Here is a 24,085-nt window from a genome sequence, read left to right on the forward strand (position 1 = left end):
ACAGTCATCCCACCCCAAAAAAGGCCTAGAGGCGCCAACTCGAATGGCCCTTCCTGGGCGTACGCGCTCTTAGCGTAAGCCGAAACCGGTCTGCGCATGCGCACTGCAGGAGACGCCAGCAAGCCTAGGTGAGGCGTCCGTGCTAGATGTCGGCATCAGCGCGCGGGCGCTCGTGTACGCGTTGGAAGGGGGGTTCGGTTTATAACAATGGAAGGATCGCCGGGCTCTCAGTGGCTCTTTTCTTCATGGCTTGAAGCTATTTCAGGTTCCCCGAACTTTTCTTCGCGGTTTAAGTTGTTCTTTCATCGCCCCCCAACCCCTTCTCTCCACGGCTTGAAATTCTCTCCGTCCGCTCGACAGGGGAAGGGAGCCAGCACCAGGAACATGGAGATGCATGGCACATTTAAAAGTCGCTGGATCGTTCCGTGGAAACGGCTCCCTCTTCTGACTCCCGCGGTTTGTGCGCTTAAAAAGCCGCGCTAACTCCCCGGGAGTCACACATCCAAGAAGTAGTAGTTTGCCAACAGCTTGAGAGGCAACAACAACTGATGAGAATACAAAAAGGAAGCTAAAAATGTTGCCGGCCCAGCGATTGCTATCTAATCCCTCAAGCACTGGAACTGCAACCGGTGGAATTAAAAGCAAAGAGAGAGGATAGCGAAAAGTAGATAGAGCGGCAGAAAAAAAAACGAGGGTAGGTTGGAACTTATGCAAAAAAAAAAATATGTTCGCGCTACTAGTGCGAAAGTGCTTATGGGTATTGTTGCACATATTCGCAACACGGTAAATTCACTGCATATTCAGGACCGCGAGCATGTAGCGTCCTGTCGCTAATGAATCGCGCTAGCGGCGCATTGCACAAACGGGTTGGGTGGAGCGCCGAATCACCGTACTGGAGAAAACCAGTAATCTTTTAAACATCGTGTTATCCGACAATAACTTCTGTTCATTTCTTAGCAGATTTAAATTATAATCAAGAACATTTAACTAGAGTTTGACTCTTGATTGCTGCTCTGGGTAACGGCGTAGTTACTGGCTTGCCGAACTGATGGCACACTCTTCAGAATAGTTCCCAGCATGCCACTCTATGAAGTCTTCGTTAGCGGTTCATCCTTCACGTACATCTTTGACAGAATTGCCGAAACTAGCATCGATTACAGCAATGGTAAACCCCTTCTCGACGGCGAACGATCGAATCGTGAGAAGCACTTTACCAACCTAGACAAAAATGTGAACTACCACACTACTAATTGTTACATTGGACAAATAACCTACTGGCATAAAACGCAGCATCAGGTTTGCCGCCTCTTATGTGCAACACATGCAACATTCACTTCAACGCATCCTTGCTGCACTTGCACCACATCGACAAAAGATTGGAAGAGCTTTCTGCTATTAAGGCTAATAACATGAGTGTTGAAATGTAGACATTAAGACACGATTTTACAATTTTGAATGCACAGTGCAAGAACCATATACAAGTATCGGTGAGTGAGGTCTAAGTATGAGCGTCCGGGAATTACAAATTTCACTGCTTGAACGAAAGTACCTAGAAGCTTCATTGCTTTGCACTGTTATTGCGTACGCAATTCCACTATCACCTATGCCGGTGTGGCCACTGTACGCGCTTAATGAAAAATGTACCTGTCAAGCAAAAGAGTCTTCTTATAATTTCCTCTATATACCTCATAGAAGGCACACGCTTTCTTGTAGCATTTTATGTGCAGCCCATGGCCATAGCCTCCCTCCGATGGGGGCACTTTTGATAAAACTGCGCATTCGTACGGCAGGCTCAACCTCCCAAAGCAGCCTACCAAAGCAGGGACACTGTAGCAGGGCACGGCCGGAATCGAGCCGCCTCCGCTACTCGAGCCCGGCCGCGAGCAGGGACGTGTGCCTTTCCAACGCACCGAGAGAGGGCGCCACACGTTTCATGAAAAAGCTGATGATGCATGATCAATAGTGAAATAGCGCAAGAAGACTTTTACGCCATTGAAATGTAAAATACCTTATACTTCCTTAAAGGTAAGACATTACCCTACGTGAACCTGCTAGAGCTTGTCGATATATTTTAAAATAGGGCTGTAGTGAGCGATAAATTGAAGTCAAGAGGGGTATTTTCCAGGCCCTTGCCATAGGCTCCATGCTGTCATAGATCATTGCTCATGGCAAACGCAATATGTAAGCTACATCGATGAAACTCGACTAAATGAAACTTTAAGATGCATTTAACATCTAGGCGAGAGAGCTAATTTCTAACTGTTATGCGCGACGAAATATCAATTTTTATTTTTCGTCGCCATTCAGTTACGCGCCGCCGGCTGTCGCGAGATGGCGCGACTGGTGTTTCGAGGCGCATGGTCCAGAATCCTGGGGATGTAAGAGTAGAGTCACTGGAAAAATCAGAGTACCGCAAAGGTCGGCATTTGACTGGCAACACTGAGCGGCCACCGCCATATACCTTCCAAGCCGACTGCGTCGCAGGAAGGCCGCCGTGTTGGAAGAGCTCGATATTCGGTGACACACCGGGTTGAGTGTTTACTCAAGTGCTTTGTGCACGAAGATAATGGTTGCTAAGAACGAAAAGAATGTTATTTTGTGCGAAGTAATGCAGCTGGTGGTTGTTTTGCACGCCGATCGTGTTTACTTCCGGAACTGTGCTACGATTGTGGGCAGCAGCTTAGCGCTGCTATCGGGAGCTTATGCACGCGTTTTTTTTTCCCCCTTCCGTGGAGCGAGCTACGAAGGAAACATTTCTTTACTTCGAGCCGCAGTGAGGCAAGCTTGTGCTTTTGGGCATGAACATCGTGGACCGCCGTCGGCTTCTGGTGAATGTTTCCAAGCAGGACTTAACACCTGACAGTGTCACAGGTAAGTACGTGCGTTCACTGTATAATTTCACAAGCTAAATAGGATATATTTAATTTAGTTTATAATCGGATACCGCTCGTTCTGGACTCTGCCGGGCGATTTCGTCCGCCGTATACGCACGACACACCGCGACTGCCATGTGCGTCGTGTGCGCACCGGTGTTTGGCCGTGATCGTAAGACGATCTGTGCACAGCAGGCCTAAAAACCAACTTCGATGGCCATTTTGCGGACTAAATCTAGCGTGATTACAGCAACGTATATGTACAGAAGTACACTGATAATGAGCGAGCGTTTGCTACATTGCGATTTATGAACGCGGCTGTCTAGTGCGTTCATGAGTGGCTACTCTTCCCAACTTATTTACGACTGTTTTCTTATACTGCAAAGATTTGCTGCCTGTGTAAAAAAAAAGGCAGGAACGCCCGCTTGTGACGCAGCACTTTGTTTTTCTAAGTTACATGGGTGATGTATAAAATTCTTGTGGTTTTAGAGCGGTTTATGCAACATGCCCTGCATTTGAATTGTATGTGGCCACATAGTGACAGAGTGAAACTAAAGCTACTGGGTGTTCTGTTGGTTTGTATTTCTTGTTATGGATCAAGCACAACATCATTTGGGTATGCACCGTAGCATTTCAACATAAAACATAAGTATGATGACTTCAGTTCATTGTGTGTGCTCGGCTTACAAGCTCAAAATTTGAAGCATGTGTTGTGAATATCACCTGGCCATCGGTTTCAAGCTCAAAATGCGTATGTATACATGAGCAAAGGATAAGTGGAAAAGAGGAAGTATTATGGGCCTCGTATTGACCATATTTTAAGAAAGGACTGCAATGTGTCAGATTCTGAAATCTTTTGTGTAGGTGACCAAAGGAAAATAAATCAAAAGATGAGTTACTTGAATATTATATGCTTGCAGTGTTTGGTAATATTTTCTTGAATGTTATTTGTATAGGTCAGTTTCATTTGTAATAAAGATACAGGTACAAATTACACATTCAATGAAAGCAAGGCAGTAAACAATATGAACGCTTTTTGCGCGGTAAGCGATAGCCACCTTGCATCCATTTATTGATACCATATATAACATATACATTGCTTTCATTTTGCCGACCGCAAGCCTACAGCTTTAGTCATGAACAAAGTGGAACTTTGGGCTAGTTGGCAGTACTTTCTAGAGAGAGACTTGCCGAAGAAACAGAGGATGGAGAAAGAACGATTGGAGAAGTGAAAACACTCAAAGAAGCTTTAATTGCAGAGACATACTCAAGGAGACCAACATGTCGGTGCTCACTGCTGTTGCAGAAAGCCTGTTTCAGAAATTGTGCAGAGAATATAGATGACCCACTGTCCTCAGTGCCACAAAGGAACAGCAGAAAAAAAAATTCAGATTTTGCCCTGCTTCCACCCTATCTCTGTTCTGAAATGGCAGCAGAACAGTTCAACACAGTCGTAGTGTTCGTTGGCTCCCACTCCCCTCACAAGTAGTCAAGCCTTTATACACTTTTCAGCTTAATTATGGTGAAGAAACTGGTTTGAAATAGGAAGTATGCCACAAAGCTTGTTGAATGTGCAGCAGCTGTGGTTTGCAAGATAGCTGTAGGTCTGTTTATATAGGCAGACTGGTCGTTTACTAAACAACTGACCAAGAGAATATGGTGCTTAACTTAATAAAATAATGCTCAATATCTGCATATACACTGTAAACCCTGTAGTTTTTATCTGCTGTACAGAAGCACAGAATTCTTAGGACAATTAAAAGACAAGTTAGCTAGGGGGATTCTTGAGGCACCTCTCATTGATAGGTTGGGAAGGGACGCATGTCAATGATAGATCTGGTGTTGATTTTCTTCAAAGAGCACTTAGGTTGCTTAATTCTAGATAATATAGTTTTTTTTGTCATAAGGTGAGTCTTTATTCTTGTTTTTAATTTCGCTACAGGTATGAAGCTTTCACCTTCTTTGCTTTTGATAGTTTTTGCTGTGATACAAATTTTTTCCCGTAATCGCAAAGCTTTCACCATTCCTGTTTAAGTGTTGTGGCTAGAGACATTGCTTTCGTTAATGGGGTTATCAAATAGAGCTCATCCCGTTCTTCCTTCATCATCCTGTGTTTCTGAGTAAAGCCTCTCCTTCAAATGTGATCATGAAGTAGGCACACCGTGCAAACTTCAAAAATGGGTCGACTAAGACTCTGTGTCACCTGTAACAAAGTGCACGTAAATGAGTGACAGTGCCTTTTTTCTCTTTATGGCACATAAGCCAAACGTGCTTATGCTGAAGAAACTTGGAAGTGGAGGTACACCTGAAGTAGAAATTAAGAATGGCTTAGTTTTGCTCCTTCCGACTAGCAAACTGCCTGTAACATCCATCATGTACGGAAGCTACAAGTTCTGAAGCCTAATGAATTTTATGATTTCTTTTCTCGGATTTATAAAGACAGCTTTAACTAAGCTTCAATGCATGTGTTGCTTGGAACGTATCACGATCTGTAATTACTGTGCTAGCAAACTAGTTTCAGTTGCAGTGCCAATCATCACAATGGCAGTGAGGTAAACCGAATGCCCCTGCTGTTGTGCCCTTGGGTTAAGTGGAGTAATCACTGACTAAAGAATAAAGAGTAGTAATAGTGGAAGCAACTGCATTTCTTTCATACATTAAATTTTGATGGCACTGCAGAGGATGCTTTGCTATCTGTGAAAAGCTTTCAAAAAGCCCATGGGATCAGCAGATACAGTTTGAGCTATGAAATTGTCTGCCTTGTCATAAACAAACTACTCTGCATTACTCTGCAGCTGAATGGCACCGACAGAGACATATTCAGCCAACGGAGGTCCTCATCTGTCACCACTGGGAAGGCACAGCATTACACAAGAAAGGAACCCTCTTACAACTCACAACAGCGGGCGCTGGTGACTGGTGCCAGGACCTTCCCCGCAAGCCTTGTTTCTTAGAAAATATGCCAGTGAGCCAGTTCCTCTTCATCCGCATGTTCCAAGCAAACACTCATTCCAAAAGTATACATCACTGACCTCACCTCCAGAAGCAAACAAGTTTGCTTCACCTACGGAACACACTGGAGGCTAACACCACCAGTGTAAATAAACAAAGTAGAAGCACTGCAAACAGCACACGCAAGACTAGAAACACATATCACCCCTGCAGTCATCTTGAACAGCAAGTGGAGTTTGCTGTACAACATAATAACAGCTACCTAGTACTGAAAACACAATTTAAAAGTACCAACTCTCAAACAGCAACATCCTTGGTGCATAAGAACAAAAATAAAATTTTGTACATATGACAATGAAACTGCAAGAGCATGAACACCAGAAAACACCGATTGCACAGTACCTCCTCAAAACCACAGCAAAGTCTGATTTCATCCTTCTGCAGAATACAGAAAATAGTTTTTGAAGCTACAAAGCCTTACATACAAGCCATAATAAGCAGAGTGAGCCAGTACTCTCATCCTAAGCACGGACCAGAACAGCTTCTCAAATACACTTAACATTTTGCCAAGATGACAGTATATAAAGCATCATCTATCACACAAATATGAATGTGTGCTTACAACCCACCTAAACAATGCAATCCAAGAACATTTCAAATGCATCAAACTGCTTGAATAAATTTTAAAAATTCTATGCTATGCGTACAGCTTCTATACAAAAAAAAATAACAGCAACAATGAACAGCACTAACTGGGTTCAGCTCACAAAACTCCTGCAGGCATTTTTTGCCACATAGTGCAGCAAATTAAGCATTAGTGGAATGGCTAACAAAGACTAGACACAGAGGCACAGTCATTCAATATCTGTGCCTTCCGACTCCCTTAACAAAGACTTGGTCAGGTTTAAAAAAAAAACCAGAACCAGCTTGCAGTGATGAGCCATGAGTCAGGAATAAATAAATAAATATTGCAAACTGGAATAATTTATTCTTTGCCTGACCCTGGAGGCTGAACTCAGCATGGAACATCATATGTGACCAAATTCAAAACACATTTCACTCCAAACACACATGGCCATTGTTGTTAGAGGACTATAAACACCTAACTTTATTGCGTGTTTTCTTCTGTCAAACGATGCGTTAGACATTAGAATACATGGGTTAGTGGGTGGTATTTGCCTACAACTGCTAAATAATTTATAATTGAATTTCTTCTGTCATGTTGTTTTGGTTTCATTGACCAATTACGCCTGTCATTTCAAGTTAATGTTTTGGTCACGTGATCCATTAAAAATTAATATAATCGCTGATGTGTAGTTTCAATTCACTACAACATTTAAACCAGCCTCTTTCAAGACCTGCAATGACAAAAAATGACCTGTCAGGAATTATATCAGTTTTTCTAGTGGATCAAGTGACCATCAACTTGACGTCACAGTCGTCGTTTGGTGAAACTGGAACAGCATCCAGAAGAAATTCAATTATAAATTATTTAGCATTTGTACACGAATACCACAGGCTGCTCCATGTATACGAATGTCTAATGCATCGTTTGAAACAAGAAAACATGCAAGCAAAGATGTGGTGTCTATAGACCTTTAAGCGTACTAAAGACAGTGACAAGCCCATATTACAAAAACACGTCATCCTTTTCAGCCTGAGACATACAAAACGTAGAATAATGGTACCCCGCTGTCGATTCTTAGCACAGTGCAACAATGTACTGATATGGACACAGAATTTATGCTTGAAGAGCTAGACCATTCTGAAAGTTACAGCTCACTTTACAGTTGAAACAGCTGCACGCATGCCAACACTTTTTGATCCGCACTTAGAGTTCTGTGCTGCTTTCCTTTGCAGCATTTCATTTTTTGCACGCAGTGCAAAGCGCAGCCTACACAACAAAAATTCACGCACAACTTTGTCTGCAACATTGTGACATACAGGAAAAACAGTGAACGTGGGCTCCACGGCTGCAATGAGGGTTCTGACTTCATCAATGTTGGCTTTTCCCATGACAAGAGAGTCTTCATTCTCCCTGAAGTATGTCTCCACACACTCTATGAGGTGCATAACATTTTCAGATGGTGTGCAAAGAGATTGCTTGTCTGGAACCTAGTTCTTGAGTGCCAAAAACCTGTTTTCATTCTTTGCCGGCTGAGCCAATAAAGCTGTGCAGCTCTCACAGAGCTTGTGCTTTTTCATAATGTTGCGTGCTACATAACCAGCGACATACTCTAGAGACTGCTGTTCTTCAGGCTCAAGGTCTCCTACTTCCTCTGGCATATTTATATTCCCTAGTTCTTCAGCCAAGTCAGGTCGGGAGGAAAGAAAATCTGTTAGCTGAACAGAGTCATCAATGTCGTAAGAGCCATGCCTGCTTGGCTTGAAAAATTGTGCCAGGAAAATGACTCACAAAGTATACTTGAATTCCCGTGCCCTGGGCACGTGCGACTTAACTCTTATCGTGCTGAATAGGTTCTCGAGTGCGTCTTGGCAGAGGCGACTCAATAGCAGAAATTTCAAATTCTTGCTTTGCACATACAGTTCACGTAAGTTCAGTGCAGTTGTAGTTGTTATTATTATGCCGGCCTGGATAGGCTTCCATGTTGCATTCGTCTTTGCTTTGTCAATGATGCGGAGGTTCCTGAAGACCTCCATGAAGTCATTCAGGAAGGTCACAGCTTCCTTTCCCTTTTCAGAGCAGAGGTCACTCAACGCCATAGTTGGCATTCGAGATGTCATGAGGGAAAACCACTTGAACACCTGGTCCACAAACCATGCTGTCGTTAGGGCCTCTTCGTCTATTTTGCCCTGCTCGACCAGAAGCCGTAGGGCAGATGCTACTGCATGGTTAAATACAGCATATGCTGTGCCTACATTCATTTTTTCATAATGACTTGGATTTAAATGTTTTAACTTCAGGCGTGGAGCAAGCTTCAGGCTATGCTTCTCGTCAATCTCGCATAGCTGCTCTAGGTACTTGATGGAGACCTGCAGAAGAAGCAAATGATCATTGTCGATTTACATGTGTAGGCTAATGTAGCATTTTGTATGTTTGCAGGTGCTTGCCTCTCATGTAATGCCCTCACAAAGAGACTCGAGTTATCTGAATAAATAAATAAAACTGTAAAACCATATTTGTATTTATTTGAGCTGAATCCTATACATGCATCACACTGAAGTATGCATCACACTTCATTGCAGATGCAAAAGTCGCAACATTTTTCAAATAATTAAAATCCATTGTGCACGCTGTGTGGTGAACAGCAATAAAAGACGGTGTGAGACTTATCCAGCAACTTACCTCATTGGATGGCAACTTGTTCTTCCGCACCGTGTCGTCGTCTAGAAGGATTTTTTGTTGCCGAACCAGGTGCCCGCGCAAGTTCTTCAGCAGGTGGGGCGCGTCCGCAAGGAAATGGAGGCTTCGGTTGTTTCCACATAGATGGGGGCAGGTGGTCCTTGGACGACCATACTTAGTGGCCATGATTCCACGCAGGCTCCAGATGGCTTGATTTCCTCCACCCATATCTGATGTAATGCAGTCCACCGATAGGCCGATGCTTTCACAGCGCCTGATGATTTCAAATAGCAAGTCCAGTACTTTGGCTGCATCAAAGGATTCAGCTGAAATGAAAATAAAATGCTGAAACCTTTCATTTATTTTTTGCACATTTTACTCATAGGGATATGCATACTGATGCTGCATTTATTGCATTATGCTGCTATTAGTGGTGCCTCTCACCCGCTCCACACTTGGCTGGCACACAGGCAACATGGCAGGGCACAAGGCCAAGTCGATAACCACTTTCTTGAAGCCTTGCTTCATTTTTTCATGCTATCTTCGTTCACTCATCAGCCGCTTAGGAGGTTTAGCAAGCAAGTAAACTAAGTACCAGCGATGACATGTCACCAGTAGTCGTGCCAAGGATGCTGCTTTAGTTGTGCGAGACATCACTTCGTATACCTATGTAACAGTCTATAAAGTACGGACAACTCATTTCGGCTTTATTCTGTGGGTTGTCATTGCCTGCGACACTAGGTGGTCTTAACCAACATCAACTGCACTTTCTGTAAACCTGCCCTGTGCATTAACTCGCTACCATCCAAGAAAAAGTAGGCAGTTCAGTAAAGATTCTAGGAGGAACGTTGCCACTCCATGTTACACATCACCGGCATGCAACTCTTTAGGAATTGGCCAAACAGTCCCTGCAGTTATGCACATATGAAAAGTGAAAACATTGTGTTGTTCCCAACTTTGCATGAAAATTCACTTAACACTTTAACTTCCAACTGCTACTTACCTGTGAAATAATACGCGACAGTCTGCTTCCATCTTGCTGCAATTCCACCAAGCATGAAAACCAATGCATGTGTGGCCAGTACAGGTTCTGCACTTGGGTCCAAGGAAGGAAGAGTGGGGCGGCCTGAAGAATATTTCAAGAATGCTTATTTGGGGCATAGCAGTGCAGAGCTGTCCAGCATACTGTTACGTCTCGCCTTCGACGCGCGGTATAGCCGGCGCGGATGCAACGGACGCCGCGGCTTCGTTCATCGCGGCCGCAACGCCTCCCGCCAAGCGCGTCCAGACAGGTTTCAGTGCCACGTGTCGTCGTGCGTGCGTGTGTGTGTGTGTGCATGTTTTGCCCACGCTTGTCAAAGCGCGGCCGCCGGGGAGAGGAGCTCCCCAACTGAGAGGCGAGGAGGTCTGACCGGCGCCGGCCTGGCGGACGCGCCCGTCACGCCTGAACATGTTCACGCGTCGCCGTCTTGTGCGACTCATCCCAAGCCGCTCCTTCTTGCCCTCGACTCCGAGGGTATATAAAGAGAGCTGCCCCGGACGCCAACGAGAGACTTCGATTTCTTCATGCGAGTAACGTGGTCGCCCTGACCGGCTGCTCTTTTGGCGATGCCAGAATAAACAAGTTGTTCTGTTGCCAGTCGACTCATCCTTTGCCGGGACCTTCGGATGTTTCCTGCTTTGCCCCAGGCCGCCAGGCCAACGCTACCCTTGGGGCTTGCAACCCAAATGCAACAACTGGTTGCCAGCGGTGGGATCCCGACAACGGAGGCCAGCAGCGAAGATATGCGTTCAACTGTATGCTGAGCAGCACAACGACCATCCGGGAGCAGTGCAACGAGCCCTGTGTGATGACTGGTTGCCTGCAGCGGAACGACTGCGCTGAATTCTTGGCTGCGAGGTTTGGTGAGTGCGGGACTTTCTTCTGAGTTTTGCCAGGCTTTTGTTAGTGTCAGAAACAGAGCTGGTAATTGTGTTGTCGTTGCTGCCGGGTTAGTTTGCGGCAAGACAATAGTAGGCAGTAGAGAAAGCAGCATTCGGAGCAGCCATGGATTTGAAGTCGTTGCGCAAACCGAAATTGCTGGAGCTTGCAAGAGAGTTGGGTCTGGATGTCTCAGACAAACTCAGAAAACCAGAACTGCTAAGGGCTATTCTTGAGTTGGAGGCTGAGGATGACGAGCTGTCGGAATGCCTTGAGACCATTGAGGAGAGGGAACAAAAAGAAAAAGAGAAAAACGAGCGCGAACGTAAAGAGCAAAAAGAGAAAGACGAGCGCGAACGGAAAGAACAAAAAGAGAAAGAGGAGCGCGAACGTAAAGAGCAAAAAGAGAAAGAAGAGCGCGACCACGCTTTAGAAATGAAGCGTCTCGAGGTAGAGATGGAACGCGCTCGTAATGGAAGTCAGGCACACGGTGCAGGAGAACGGGTATCGTTCAAAATGACTGACCTGATGCGGCCGTTTAAGCTTGGAGAGGACATTGGTTTGTTCCTGGTTAACTTTGAGCGAACGTGCGAGAAGCAGGGGTTCTCTCGGGAAACGTGGCCACAGCGCTTGCTCACTTTGTTACCCGGCGAGGCGGCCGACGTAGTCGCTCGCTTGAAGAGAGAGGAGGCAGAGGATTTCGACCAAGTGAAATCGAGTCTGCTAAAAAAGTACAGGCTGTCAGCGAAGGCGTTCCGTCGGAAGTTTCGGGAAAATGAAAAAGGCAGAAATGAGTCATATACAGAGTTTGCCTACAGGCTTATGTCAAACATGCAGGAGTGGCTCAAAGAAGAGAAAGCGTTTGGTGACCACGAGAAAATTCTGCAGTGTTTCGGGCTGGAACAGTTTTATAGTCGGTTACCTGAGAACGTGCGGTACTGGGTCTTGGATAGGCCAGACGTTAGTACAGTGGCTAAAGCCGCCGAGCTAGCCGAGGAGTTTGTGACGCGTCGGGCTCGCGGAGCTAAGGACGGTCAAAAGGGTGAATTTGGCTCCAAGTCTGAGAGGCCGAAGTTCACACCCATGAGAGCAAGGGGGGACACGCGTAGTGCGGATGCGAGTGAAAGCAGTCCGACCGAACGTAAGGAGACGGCGGCAGCCGAAGCCGAACGCAGAAAGCGGTTCGAGGCGAGGCAAGCGCGCGTGTGTTATACGTGCCAGAAGCCGGGTCACTTTTCGGCGCAGTGTCCAGAAACAAAAAGAGAAGTCGTGTGTTTGTCATTATGTAGCACTGACGAGAACATGAAGCTTCTCGAGCCTTACATGCGAGACTTCCTCGTGAACGGGAAAGAGTGCCGAGTGCTTCGTGATTCCGCAGCTACAATGGATGTAGTTCACCCCTCTTACGTAGAACCCGATATGTTCACGGGCGAGTGCGCATGGATCAAGCAAGCCGTGGAAGCTCATAGCGTGTGTCTGCCCGTAGCAAAAGTGCTTATTGAAGGACCTTTCGGAGCACTTGAGACTGAGGCCGTAGTGTCATCTAGGCTGCCCCCCCAGTACCCGTATCTTTTTTCGAACAGGTCCGATCACCTCCTGCGCGAGAAGGGGCTTTTGTTTGGTGAGGCTAGCGTTCAGGCCTTAACCAGACCGAGAGTTCGGGAGCTCGCTGCAAAGGCGGTAGTTGCGGGGCCGACGTTGTCGAGCAATGAGAAAGGGTCGGAGGCGCAGCAAGCTGATATTCAGAGCACGTCCGAACTGAATAAAATTGAGCCTGTAGCGTTGAAGGCACCAGGTACTGGAGAGGAAATGCCCGACACGGGAAAGTTAGAAGAGGTTCCGGTCGAGCTTCCGGGACTAGGCTCAGTGACGAACAGGGAAGACACTGATCAGGTCATTAGTGACTTACTCAGTAAAGCACAGCTGTCGCCTGAGCAGAAAACCGAACTACACCAACTCTTACAAGAGTTTCAAGGTCAGTTCTCTGAGAGGCCTGGTAGGACTTCTGACCTTACTCATGATATAGAACTTACCTCCCCAGAGCCAGTACGATCCAAGGCGTACCGGGTGTCACCCCGCCAGCGCGATATTATGGAGGCTGAGGTAAAGAAAATGCTACAGCTCGGTGTTATTGAGGCGGGTGAGAGTGATTATACCTCCCCTTTGATTTTAGTTGAGGTACCGGGCAAGGAACCTCGTCCTTGCGTCGACTACCGCAGGCTTAATTCCATTACTAAGGATCAAATTTATCCGATCCCTAACATCGAGGAGCGCCTTGAGAAAGTTAGTAGCGCTCAGTTTATTTCCACCCTAGATCTTGTCAGGGGTTATTGGCAGGTTCCACTTACAGAAGAGGCTAGTAGGTATGCGGCGTTCATTTCACCAATGGGAACATTCCGTCCTAAAGTTTTGAGTTTTGGTTTGAAGAACGCGCCATACTGCTTTTCAAGCCTCATGGACAAAGTGTTGCGGGGACAGGAAGAATTCGCTTTACCGTATTTAGACGACGTAGCGATATTCTCCGCCTCCTGGTCTGAGCATATGGCACACTTGCGGGCAGTGCTAACCCGCCTGCGCGAAGCGGGCTTGACAGTCAAGGCTCCCAAGTGCCAATTAGCACAGGCCGAGGTTGTCTACCTCGGTCACGTGATTGGACAGGGTCGTCGCCGCCCCTCTGAAATAAAGGTGGCCGCTGTGCGAGACTTCCCGCAACCGCGCACGAAGACCGATATTCGGTCGCTCTTAGGTGTCGCCGGCTACTATCAGAGGTACATCCCCAGGTACTCCGATATCGCGGCTCCCCTGACGGATGCTCTAAGAAAAACAGAGCCCCAAACAGTCGTCTGGAGCGAGACAAAGGAAAGAGCTTTTAGCGCCTTAAAGAGCGCCCTAACAAGCCAGCCTGTGCTACGATCGCCAGACTACACAAAAGGGTTCGTTGTTCAGTGCGATGCTAGTGAGCGAGGCATGGGCGTTGTACTGTGCCAAAGGGACAATGGAGAAGTGGAACACCCCGTCCTGTATGCTAGTCGTAAGCTGACCTGTCGTGAGCAGGCGTACAGCGCCACCGAGAAAGAGTGTGCGTGTCTCGTGTGGGCCGTTCAGAAATTGTCATGCTACCTAGCCGGCTCGAGGTTTATCATTGAGACGGATCACTGCCCTCTCCAATGGCTGCAGACCATATCTCCCAAAAATGGCCGCCTCCTGCGCTGGAGCCTCGCTTTGCAACAATATTCCTTTGAGGTGCGTTACAAAAAGGGGAGTCTCAACGGTAACGCCGATGGCTTAAGTCGAAGCCCCTAACGTAGGAATCCGCCTCAAAGTTGTTGGTTACTGATGTTTTCTTCCTGAGGCAGGATTTTTAACATATTGCTTTTGTTTAGTGTTTCAAAGTGATTATGTGCTTTCTAGTGCAATTTTCCAATTTGTGGACGCGTTCTGAGTGCTGCTTGACTACTGTAAGGAACTAGGCAGTAGTATAAAAGGGGAAAGAGCCTGGCAGAGCTTAGTGAGGGTTGTCTCGTGCTTGCTGACTGAGCGGTTGCGTTTCGGCGTAGTTCTAACGCTTGCTGGGAACGAGCACAACAATGGCAACTCTCCTGAAGTGACTTTGCAGTGCCCTGTGTGATCCTGAACCTGAGAACGAGGCCTTCTCTGTGCGCTGCGCTCAAGCAACGTCGAGGGACGACCGGTTTCGTTTACGAGCATCATCGAGCGACATCCCTCTGGACAGCGGATGCAGTCCCCTGACCATCGGGATCTCCTCCTCCCGGCGGGGCGGTCTGTTACGTCTCGCCTTCGACGCGCGGTATAGCCGGCGCGGATGCAACGGACGCCGCGGCTTCGTTCATCGCGGCCGCAACGCCTCCCGCCAAGCGCGTCCAGACAGGTTTCAGTGCCACGTGTCGTCGTGCGTGCGTGTGTGTGTGTGTGCATGTTTTGCCCACGCTTGTCAAAGCGCGGCCGCCGGGGAGAGGAGCTCCCCAACTGAGAGGCGAGGAGGTCTGACCGGCGCCGGCCTGGCGGACGCGCCCGTCACGCCTGAACATGTTCACGCGTCGCCGTCTTGTGCGACTCATCCCAAGCCGCTCCTTCTTGCCCTCGACTCCGAGGGTATATAAAGAGAGCTGCCCCGGACGCCAACGAGAGACTTCGATTTCTTCATGCGAGTAACGTGGTCGCCCTGACCGGCTGCTCTTTTGGCGATGCCAGAATAAACAAGTTGTTCTGTTGCCAGTCGACTCATCCTTTGCCGGGACCTTCGGATGTTTCCTGCTTTGCCCCAGGCCGCCAGGCCAACGCTACCCTTGGGGCTTGCAACCCATTTGCAACAATACATTATAAAGTAAGCATGCAGTGTGTTTTATTAGCATAGGAAATCACCAAAAATAGAATCAAAACAAATATTGCTGAGTTGGGTTTAGTAGCACATAAGCATCTAAGCCTGTCATGCAGCAAGCTTAAGCAAATTAAGTTGGACACCACTTTGATAGCTTTGTTTATCAGGTATAACAGGTTTCATCTAAAACTACACAAATATAAGGTATTCCAGGGATGCTTGAACGGCTTTCTGTGTGTACCTATACACACACATTTAGTCATTAACCCTTAGATATTGAAATTAGTGCAGTAAAAAAATTAGTTGCATTTCATTTTTGTTTCCACACTGCTAAATTAAGTATCACATGCCAGTGCTCATTACTGCATTGGGTTTAGCTCCAAGAGAACTACACTGCCTGATATGTAAACAACAGGCCGCATTTGTTTTTGATGAAGCCTTACCTATGACGGAGCGTGTTGTAATATCATAGTCCAAACCAGGTGTCAGTTGGATTTCGTCCAGCATTAGAACCGCATAACGCTCTTCATTGTGGAATGTTGCCACTTTTGATGCCAAAGCTGGAAACACTTCTTCAAGAATACCTAGAATGGCAAGAAAAGAGCCTTTTATTATGTTTGATAGCTTTAACATTAGTTCCAGGGTATTGTAGAGAGCATAATTACAGTGTATCTTTGCTGAAAAACATGCATGCTGGAATGATCACTGCTAGTTTTCTTTGAAATTCAAAATTACAAGCTTCAGCCCAGTGTTTCAAACAACCTCCCTTGTCACTATCAGAGCATTTATAAAATCTTTTCTAAAAAGATGAGTGCAAGCCTTCTGCTGCCGCCTAATATTTGTAGCTGTACTTGGTATGTGATCATCGGTGAAGTCAATAGCTAGTCCTGAGTTGCACCTGCAATTTGGAAAATGTTATTATAGAGCTGCAAACATTGCTGCATACCTGGGGTAAACTTGATGTCTTCAATATGCTTCTGAAGTGTGCGTTCAGCAGGGAGCGGCCAGCCATTACCTCTCAGGTACTCATAACCTCTTCCCCCACAGGCAAGTCTGACCTTCAGAGACTCCTGAATTGTCTTCTGAGTCCATGATGACCCTCTCATTGTTCCCTTTTGCAGGACACGGAGCTGGTCTTCTGCAAGAAGTCCATTAAAAGAACTTCTCAGGGCGTCACACTCCATTTCCGCCCTTGCACGCTTTCTTCTTTTCAAGTTAAGTTGGCGTTTCAGTACGTCAACTTCACTGAACATGTTGGGAGGTGCATCCTCTTGAATATCAGAGGTTATGGGCACTTCTGTTGCCACATCAGCAGATTCATCATGATCATGTGGCTCTTTTGAAGACTTGAGTCCATCTGCTATGCTGTCAGCAGCTGCAAAAGTTTTCATAGCAATTTTTTGGTTTCCAACGCTTTTTGTACCAACTTATCCAACTGCATTACTTGTAGTGCTACACTTAAAAGGGCAGTGTTAATGAAATAATTGATGTTCCTCTGTTTGGTCACCGTATCAAGCCATGATTCAGATCGTAAAAAAGTTAGAAGATCAATACCAGTTACATTCAAGTACGAAATTGTCCATTTTGCATTACATGTGGCTACATGATAACTGACCGACAAAGCACTGCTGCAGTGTATGTATGAAAAACACATTTTGATTAGGGGGAAAATTACCTATTAGCAAGTTTTCCTCTTCAGGTTCAGCCTGTTCTTCAGCCAAGTTGTTTGCTGGTGAATTAGGAAGGTGGGCGAATGGTGGCTTTCTGATTTTTTTGGCACACGGTGAGAAAAAATATTTGGCACAGCTTTGTGCTTTAGCCTCTTCTTCCCATCCACTCTAGCCTTCTCAAAGTCTTCTGCACAAAAGTAGTCCTGCAAATGTTGTATGGTTAGAAGTGTGATGCTGGTCACCCAAACGCTGGGCTGCCCAAGGAGGCTCCCAGGGCTTTTTGAATGAAGCTTTGTTTCAGACATGTGAAACAAGAAAAACATGGAAGATAGCTGCAATAACAAGTTTAAAGACCAACTCAAGAGACAAAGAATACGTTAAAACGGTTTAGAAGTTTACGCAACTAAAATAGCTCATTTGGGTGCAAACGCGCACGTGGCCGCAAACACGCAGCTTTAAGGATTGCTAACATTTAACTCATTTCTATTTTTCTACCCATGCCAACACAACTGCACAGAAAGCGGCCGTTATGCGGACGCATGACATGCACTGACGATGTTTTTATTGACTGTGATCGTCACGGTCTGCGAAAAACAATTAGGTGCCATGGAACGAGTGACTCGAGGCGAGAGCGCGCTCACGTGCGCGGAGAAATCATGCGAGTACGTGGTGCACGTGAGGACGCGGAATTCTCGCGTGGCAAGTGGACTCTAGACAAGTGTTCCTTCGCGTGCCACGAGCACGGAATAATCGCGTGCGATGAGCAACAAACGCGAGCACGTGTACCCGCGTCAAGAGTGCGATGCGCTAACGATCCCTGCAATGAACTCCTATTTTCGTAGCATCGCTAATACCGCGTGCACTTCGCTTAAATATCTTCTAAAACAGTGCCGAAAAGCACAAACAAGGTGTACTTACCTCGCACACGCGGGTGTTTTTCGTAGGCTTGAAGTTCTCCCGGCCGATTCTGTGTAGCCACGCAGAACGACGCTCTCGGTCATTTTTCCCGGTCGGAATCGAGAAAAACGTCTTTCCAGACTCGGTTCGGTTGCTGCATCCGAAGGCGCAGCAGCCAGGCATGATTCCTTGCAGTCAAACACGAGTGCGACAATCAGAAAACAAGAATCGTAGGGGACCTGCGATGTCTGCGCTCTAACTCAGCCGGCCCGCCCGGCGCTTGGAAGGTATATGGCAGCCCAAGGTCACGTGGTACGGTTGGGCCAATGAACGCGTCGGCGGCGAGGGGCAAACGAATGCGGTACTCTGAAGTTTTTCCAGTGACTCTATGTAAGAGAGAACTTGCGCGCCACCTGGTGCCGTCATGAACTACTGCTGCCTGCGCCGCGCGCGCCGCTGGCCGCAAAGCTCTCACCTCCCAGCTTCTAGTCACCATAGCAGTTTCGTGCTGAGCCAACACCACCTAGACGAACTTAAGGCCTCAGTGCTCCTCCAGTGACGTCACAGAGATGGGGCCTCACCGGTTTTTCCGAGGAGCATACATGTTTCTTTTTTACTGCGCAAGGATATGAGGCGGCAGCACAGTTGGCTGCAAAAGATTGTTTTTACTCAAGTTGAGACATCAGTGGAGAGATTTACAGGTACAAAACATTTATTTACATTTCGATTATTGTAACACTGTTCTTGATGCGGAATAATATATACATTTAAAAGTCACCAGCAACAAACAAACAACTTTTCACTTCCTTGAAAGCGTTGCAGCTTTTCTTTCCTTAGCCTTAGCATTTGCATCGGCTACATCAACGTTGAGCTTGCGGCAGAAGTTTTTGAGCTTGCGGCACGTTGAGCTTGCGGCAGAATGTTAGTACTGCTCCACAACACATGCTTCAACAGAAACTCAACTGTGTGCCCATCTTCGCAGGTGTCAAAATCTGATGACTCTTGATCTGCAAGCAGCTGTAATGTGAGTTCGGTGACTAGACGGCGCTGGTTCGGGCTCCTCAAGAACTCCGCTTTCTTGGACACTTGTTCAACAACAACATAGTTGTGGGTTACAGCTTTTACAGCAAACAACGCTGGGAAAATGAGGCCACCTCGGTCTATATCTTTCACCAAGTGATAGTACTTTTGAGCTGCAGAGACAGTGATAGTCTTGCCGACTGTCAATGCTGCCCGACATTTCATGCAGTTTAATTTCTTAAGAGTCGCGTAGACTGCATATCCTGCCACGTACACCAGGACGGGGATAATGTCTTGTATTTTTGACAAGACATCTCTCGTAACTACAACGTTGCAGTTAGGATGCGGTGTTTCTATCTGCTTTCGCAGATCTTCCCATTGCTCATCGAAGGAGCTATTCGTTCCGCAAGCACTTCCGATTGTGGGCAAAGTATTTTGCAGCCGTAATTTAGTTTCGCTATCGTAAACTTGCCTAATAGAAACATGATATTGGGAGCCAGCAAGTTGCCTGTATTTCCCGAAGCGGTCCTCTAAGCTGTCCGTCTGGAACTTGCCGAGCAGGACGTATGAAAGCTGCAGTTCATCGAAGCAATACCTGCTGACATCAACCAGTGCATGGATTGTTTGATGCAGAGAAGCATGGGTTTCCTTTGTGAGCACCCCGCTGTCCAGATTCTTCTCTTTCCAAGAATCAAGCCAGTCCAAAATTTTGTAGAGGAAAGCCACCTTCATGTCATCCTCCGAAGGGAAAACTGGCTCTTGAAATCGGTCATCCAGTCGTTTTCCTTTCCATGGGGTTTTAACATTCACAACCTTCCACCACTTCGCTATAACTTCAATGAAACTCGCTGTATCTTCAGGAAAGAGTAAGCTGTGTTTTTCTCCAAGAGCACGAAGCGCTGGTGGCAGGGAGTCATTAAAAATCTGCAAGGCAAACTTCACATTCTGCCGCTCAAGGCTAGACGGGTACAAGGCTTTTCTAGAGAGCGAGTAACCGTACCTCAAAAGCTGATCACTCTCCAGCTTGTAAGCTTCTCTGATTGTAGCAAACGATGCTGTGCGCATGCGTGGAGGCTGGTTGGAATTTTCATTGAAGTCAGGAAAATAAAAGCATAGTTGGTCGTTTTTTTGGTTGAGCCAATTATTTCGGATGCATTTGAGTATATGCACTGGATCAATTACAAAAACGAGAGGTCTCGATGGGTCAGAGGGGTGCGGATATAAAATTGCATTTGTTGGCGGCGTTGTAAACTGAGACATTGCCTTTCTGTTCACAGAATGATTGTCACTGACTACACATAAAACTCTGTAGCCAATGTTTTCTAGCCCACATATCACATATTTCAGTAAATTGTGCAGAAACTCCCCATCGGCTTTGTGCACTGGCACAATGTGGGCCACTTCCTTGAAAGGGCATGCGACGCTCTGTATCATGAAGACGAAAGCACTGGTAGCGACTTCCGATGAATTCAATGCTGCACCAGTTATATTGCCCCCTTTGTAATCAAAATAACGTTTAATATGGACTTCATCGACCATCAAGGTAACGAAGCGCTGGCGATCATCGAGTTCCGAGATCCTCTTTGTAACATAATTCAGGAACGTCGGACCATGATGTTCCAGTCTTGGGTTCATACCAAATGACGAACATATCGACCGAATGGTCATAGGGTGGGGCAGGGTGACATATCCATAGCTGCGGATGTATTTATATGCGTGCGGTGATACCGTAAAAAGAATGCAGCAATAAACCATGAATTCAACGGAGTACCGTCTCCGCTCCTTCTTCAAAAAAAGCAGGTTCAGCTGCTCGCTCAGGAATTCTATTGCTTTGGCTTTGTCGTCGGCTGGTGTCGTGGAAAACTTGTTCAGCAGCAGACGAATAGTGTCGCCGATGTCTTCGTTTGCATCGCCAGAATTTGAATTTAAGCCCTTGTCCCAATTCTCAACGTCTTGGAGGAGTTCTATTATTTCTCTTTTGCTTCTGGCTGCACTCGGAATAGGCAAGTTAGGGCCCAGTCTTGTGAGCGGCTTCTTCACAAAGAACAATGTTATACTGAGGTCTGATTTTATTACAATTGAATATTTAATCCATGGAGCTTCGTCCTCTATGATGTGCACCAACATGAGACGCTCACTGGCCTCAATTACATGCCAGAACTGTGACTTATGGCTTCTGACTTCGCTAGCAAGGTCCCTTAAGGTGGTGATTTTGTCCGCTTCCTCGGCATTGCGAAATGTCTGAATTGACTCAGAAATTCCTCTTTGCATTGAAGCAGCTTCCAGGCGTGTTCGCTTCGCCTCTGGCTCCTCTCTTAAAGTCTTTGTGCTTGATAGGTAACTAGGGCAGCCTGGAAATAATGATGGAATTGCACCTGACCGAAGGCGCAGATGCGATAACTCTGCTGTCGTCACTCGACCTGTAGCATCGTCGACATATGACGCCTCTCGCACGATGTCGTCCTCTGTGAAGTGATGCTCACAGACCTAAAAAAGAAATATTTGTCTAATATAAGTAACAGCCTGCTACAAATAAGAACCCGTGATCAAATATTAAATAAACATTTAGAAGGTACCCAAAACGTTTTGCAAGTTAGGCGGTGTTACAATTAAAAGCTACAAAAGAGGACGAATGGAAAAAATTATTCATCTCTTACCCTGGAATGCTCAGAAGGGACGAAGTTATTCCGTGGAATGGCACGTATCCATGATTGCTGCAGCGCTTTATCTTGCGGGAACTTAAACACATGAACCTTTGGTCCCGTTTTATAGTTACCTCGGCACTGAGGCACACAACATTTGTTCGGCAGTTTTGCGTTAATGTCGAAGCGTCATCACAGCACTCGCGCACAGAAGAAATAGACGGCAGCCAAATAAGCTGTGAACACACCATCGGACACGAAAGGCGACTGACTGCTCCTGCCGGAGCCACGTGCAGTGGCTTTCCGATTCCCGTCTAGGAATTCAAGGAAGGCATGCTTGGGGCAGACCGGTTTCTCGCGCCCCGTCGCGACTCAATCGCTTGCATGTGAACCGCCCTGAAAGGGCGGTTCACATGCAAGCGATTGAGCGAACTCAGCGACCAGCGGCACGGCGCAGCGATGCTTTTCGCAGGGTTCCGTTTCACATGCGTCGCTCCACAGCGTTTACTGCCGCTGCGAATCTCAGTGTTGCTGGCAAAGAATACGAGCTCGCGGTTGGTTTCGGTGGTTTGCAAACATCAACATGGATAATATTTATGCATTATTTGGCCACGATTACTCAAATTTTGTTAAGAAATAAAGAACCCTTCTTTTTTAAATATCAACTACTTCTTATGTTGATGGTAATAACATCATTTTTTAAGTCCGTACGTGCGGTGTAACCATTGGCCTGTGCGCTGCAATTGCACTTCGCACGGCCTGAATGTCCCTGTCAGCAGCCTCCACTTCCTGCCGCCTTTTCTTCTGTCGCTTGTTTCCCCTATGTGGGAGAACCTCTGGTGAAGTTGCTGCCATACAGGATGGTCCTGGTTCATCAGGAAGGCCTGGGACACTATACATGCATTCAAATTCATTTGGCGTTGCTTCTACTTCTTTCGAGTCTGGCGATGCTGGGCTGCAGCTGGCGTGGCTCGTCTCGGCTGCTGCGCTGGCCACCTGCACGTGGCTCACTGCGTCGAGGTTGCAGAAGCTCCTGAGTAGAATGTACAGGCTGTTAATTGCTGTCACTTACACATTCAATTCATCATTAGTATCAGTCATTGCTTACCGTCTCGTTTCCATGGAGTCCCTCAGGAACTCCATCTGCTTTAAATGTGGCCAGGCCGTCTTTGCAGTGGCTCCTGACCCACTCTTCTTCCCATCTTTTTCGTCTTTAATTTTTCGCCGGTACGTATCTTTTAGATTTTTCCACCGAGCAATAATCTCCTCAACTGTTACTGAAATATGGAGCAGTATAGAGCATAATGTTAAACAAGCAAATTAGGAAACAATGGCAGACATGTGGCCCAAAGTTTAGCATGAACATGTACAAATTCTCATCTGTTAGCACACAAGAATATTGCAGAAAATGTTTACAACACACGATTCAGTACGCAAGCACGAGTTTTTTTTCTTCTAAAAGGCAGTTTTACTGATTATGCATGCATGCATGCCTGAACTGAGGCACACACATGATGAATGATTTATTTTGCGGACACGCACGAGATGATTTTGCGCGGTTCAGAAGCTGCAGATTAATGCTACGTACAAGACTACGATGAGCGGGCAGTGCCGCGGGACGGAGCGCTCGCTCTACATACACGCAAGCGACGATTTTACTAGGCTCTCAGCGCCCGGATTAACTTCACGCCTGAGAAACGTCGCCTCCCGCATTTACAAACGTAGCTGAGAACATGAAAACGTGCACGTCGTGCATTTCACGATTGAAGTGAAGGGTACAAAATGATGCAGCTAGCGTGTCTTAAGAACCAAAAACATTTGCTCACGGCTGCGTGATTCCGACAATTTTCATACAGCTCATCTACGCACAATAGCCGGCGCACCGAAAAAAAAAACACCGAGCAGTACGCAGGAATGCGCGGGGACATAAGACAGTTTTTGACACGCTGCAGAATCCTGCCAGTGTGACGAGGAAAATTTGTTGGCTGCACAATGAAAAAATATGGCTGATAATCTTCGAGCTCGCCACAAAGCGTGCTTTCACTTACCGGTGTCGTCAATTGCTCGAATTGCGTCCCTCACTTCCTCCCAAAGGGACTCCTTGGTCGACTTATTGCGGAAGTTGTTATCTTTAACATCCCATAGAAGCGGGCGCTTGGATACTTCGATGATCAGCACCTCATTGAACAGTCCACGCGACATGTTGTCATGGTGTTGGAAGCACGTGTAGCAAACATTGTCGTCTTTCCCGCACGGATCCTCTTCTTGTCACGTGGCTTTTCCGCCGTGCAGTCATTGGTCAGAGGGCGGAGCTATCGTTCTGTCGCTGCTAAAATTTCCAACTTGTTGGAACCCCGTCGCTCCGGCCCGTCGAGCCGCCGCGACGGGTCGAAACAGGTTTTTCCGTCGCTGCGACAGGATTCGCTGGCATTTTCGCTTGCATGTGAAACGGCCTGTGATGCATGTG

The 24,085-nt window shown here is 46.7% G+C and overlaps 1 protein-coding gene across 1 annotated transcript; it reads right to left on the minus strand.

Annotated features, from left to right (window-relative positions):
• Nucleotides 1–18,755: 18,755 nt before the first annotated feature.
• Nucleotides 18,756–21,789, minus strand: LOC144120047 (uncharacterized; the record flags this gene model as incomplete). The annotated part of the gene is given in 3 exon segments (XM_077652520.1): nt 18,756–18,848; nt 18,851–21,463; nt 21,634–21,789. Coding segments are annotated over 3 exon segments (2,862 nt in total), but the record flags the coding sequence as incomplete, so codon positions are not given.
• Nucleotides 21,790–24,085: the final 2,296 nt, after the last annotated feature.

This window comes from Amblyomma americanum, chromosome 2 (genome assembly GCF_052857255.1).
Source record: "Amblyomma americanum isolate KBUSLIRL-KWMA chromosome 2, ASM5285725v1, whole genome shotgun sequence".
Taxonomy (NCBI): domain Eukaryota; kingdom Metazoa; phylum Arthropoda; class Arachnida; order Ixodida; family Ixodidae; genus Amblyomma; species Amblyomma americanum.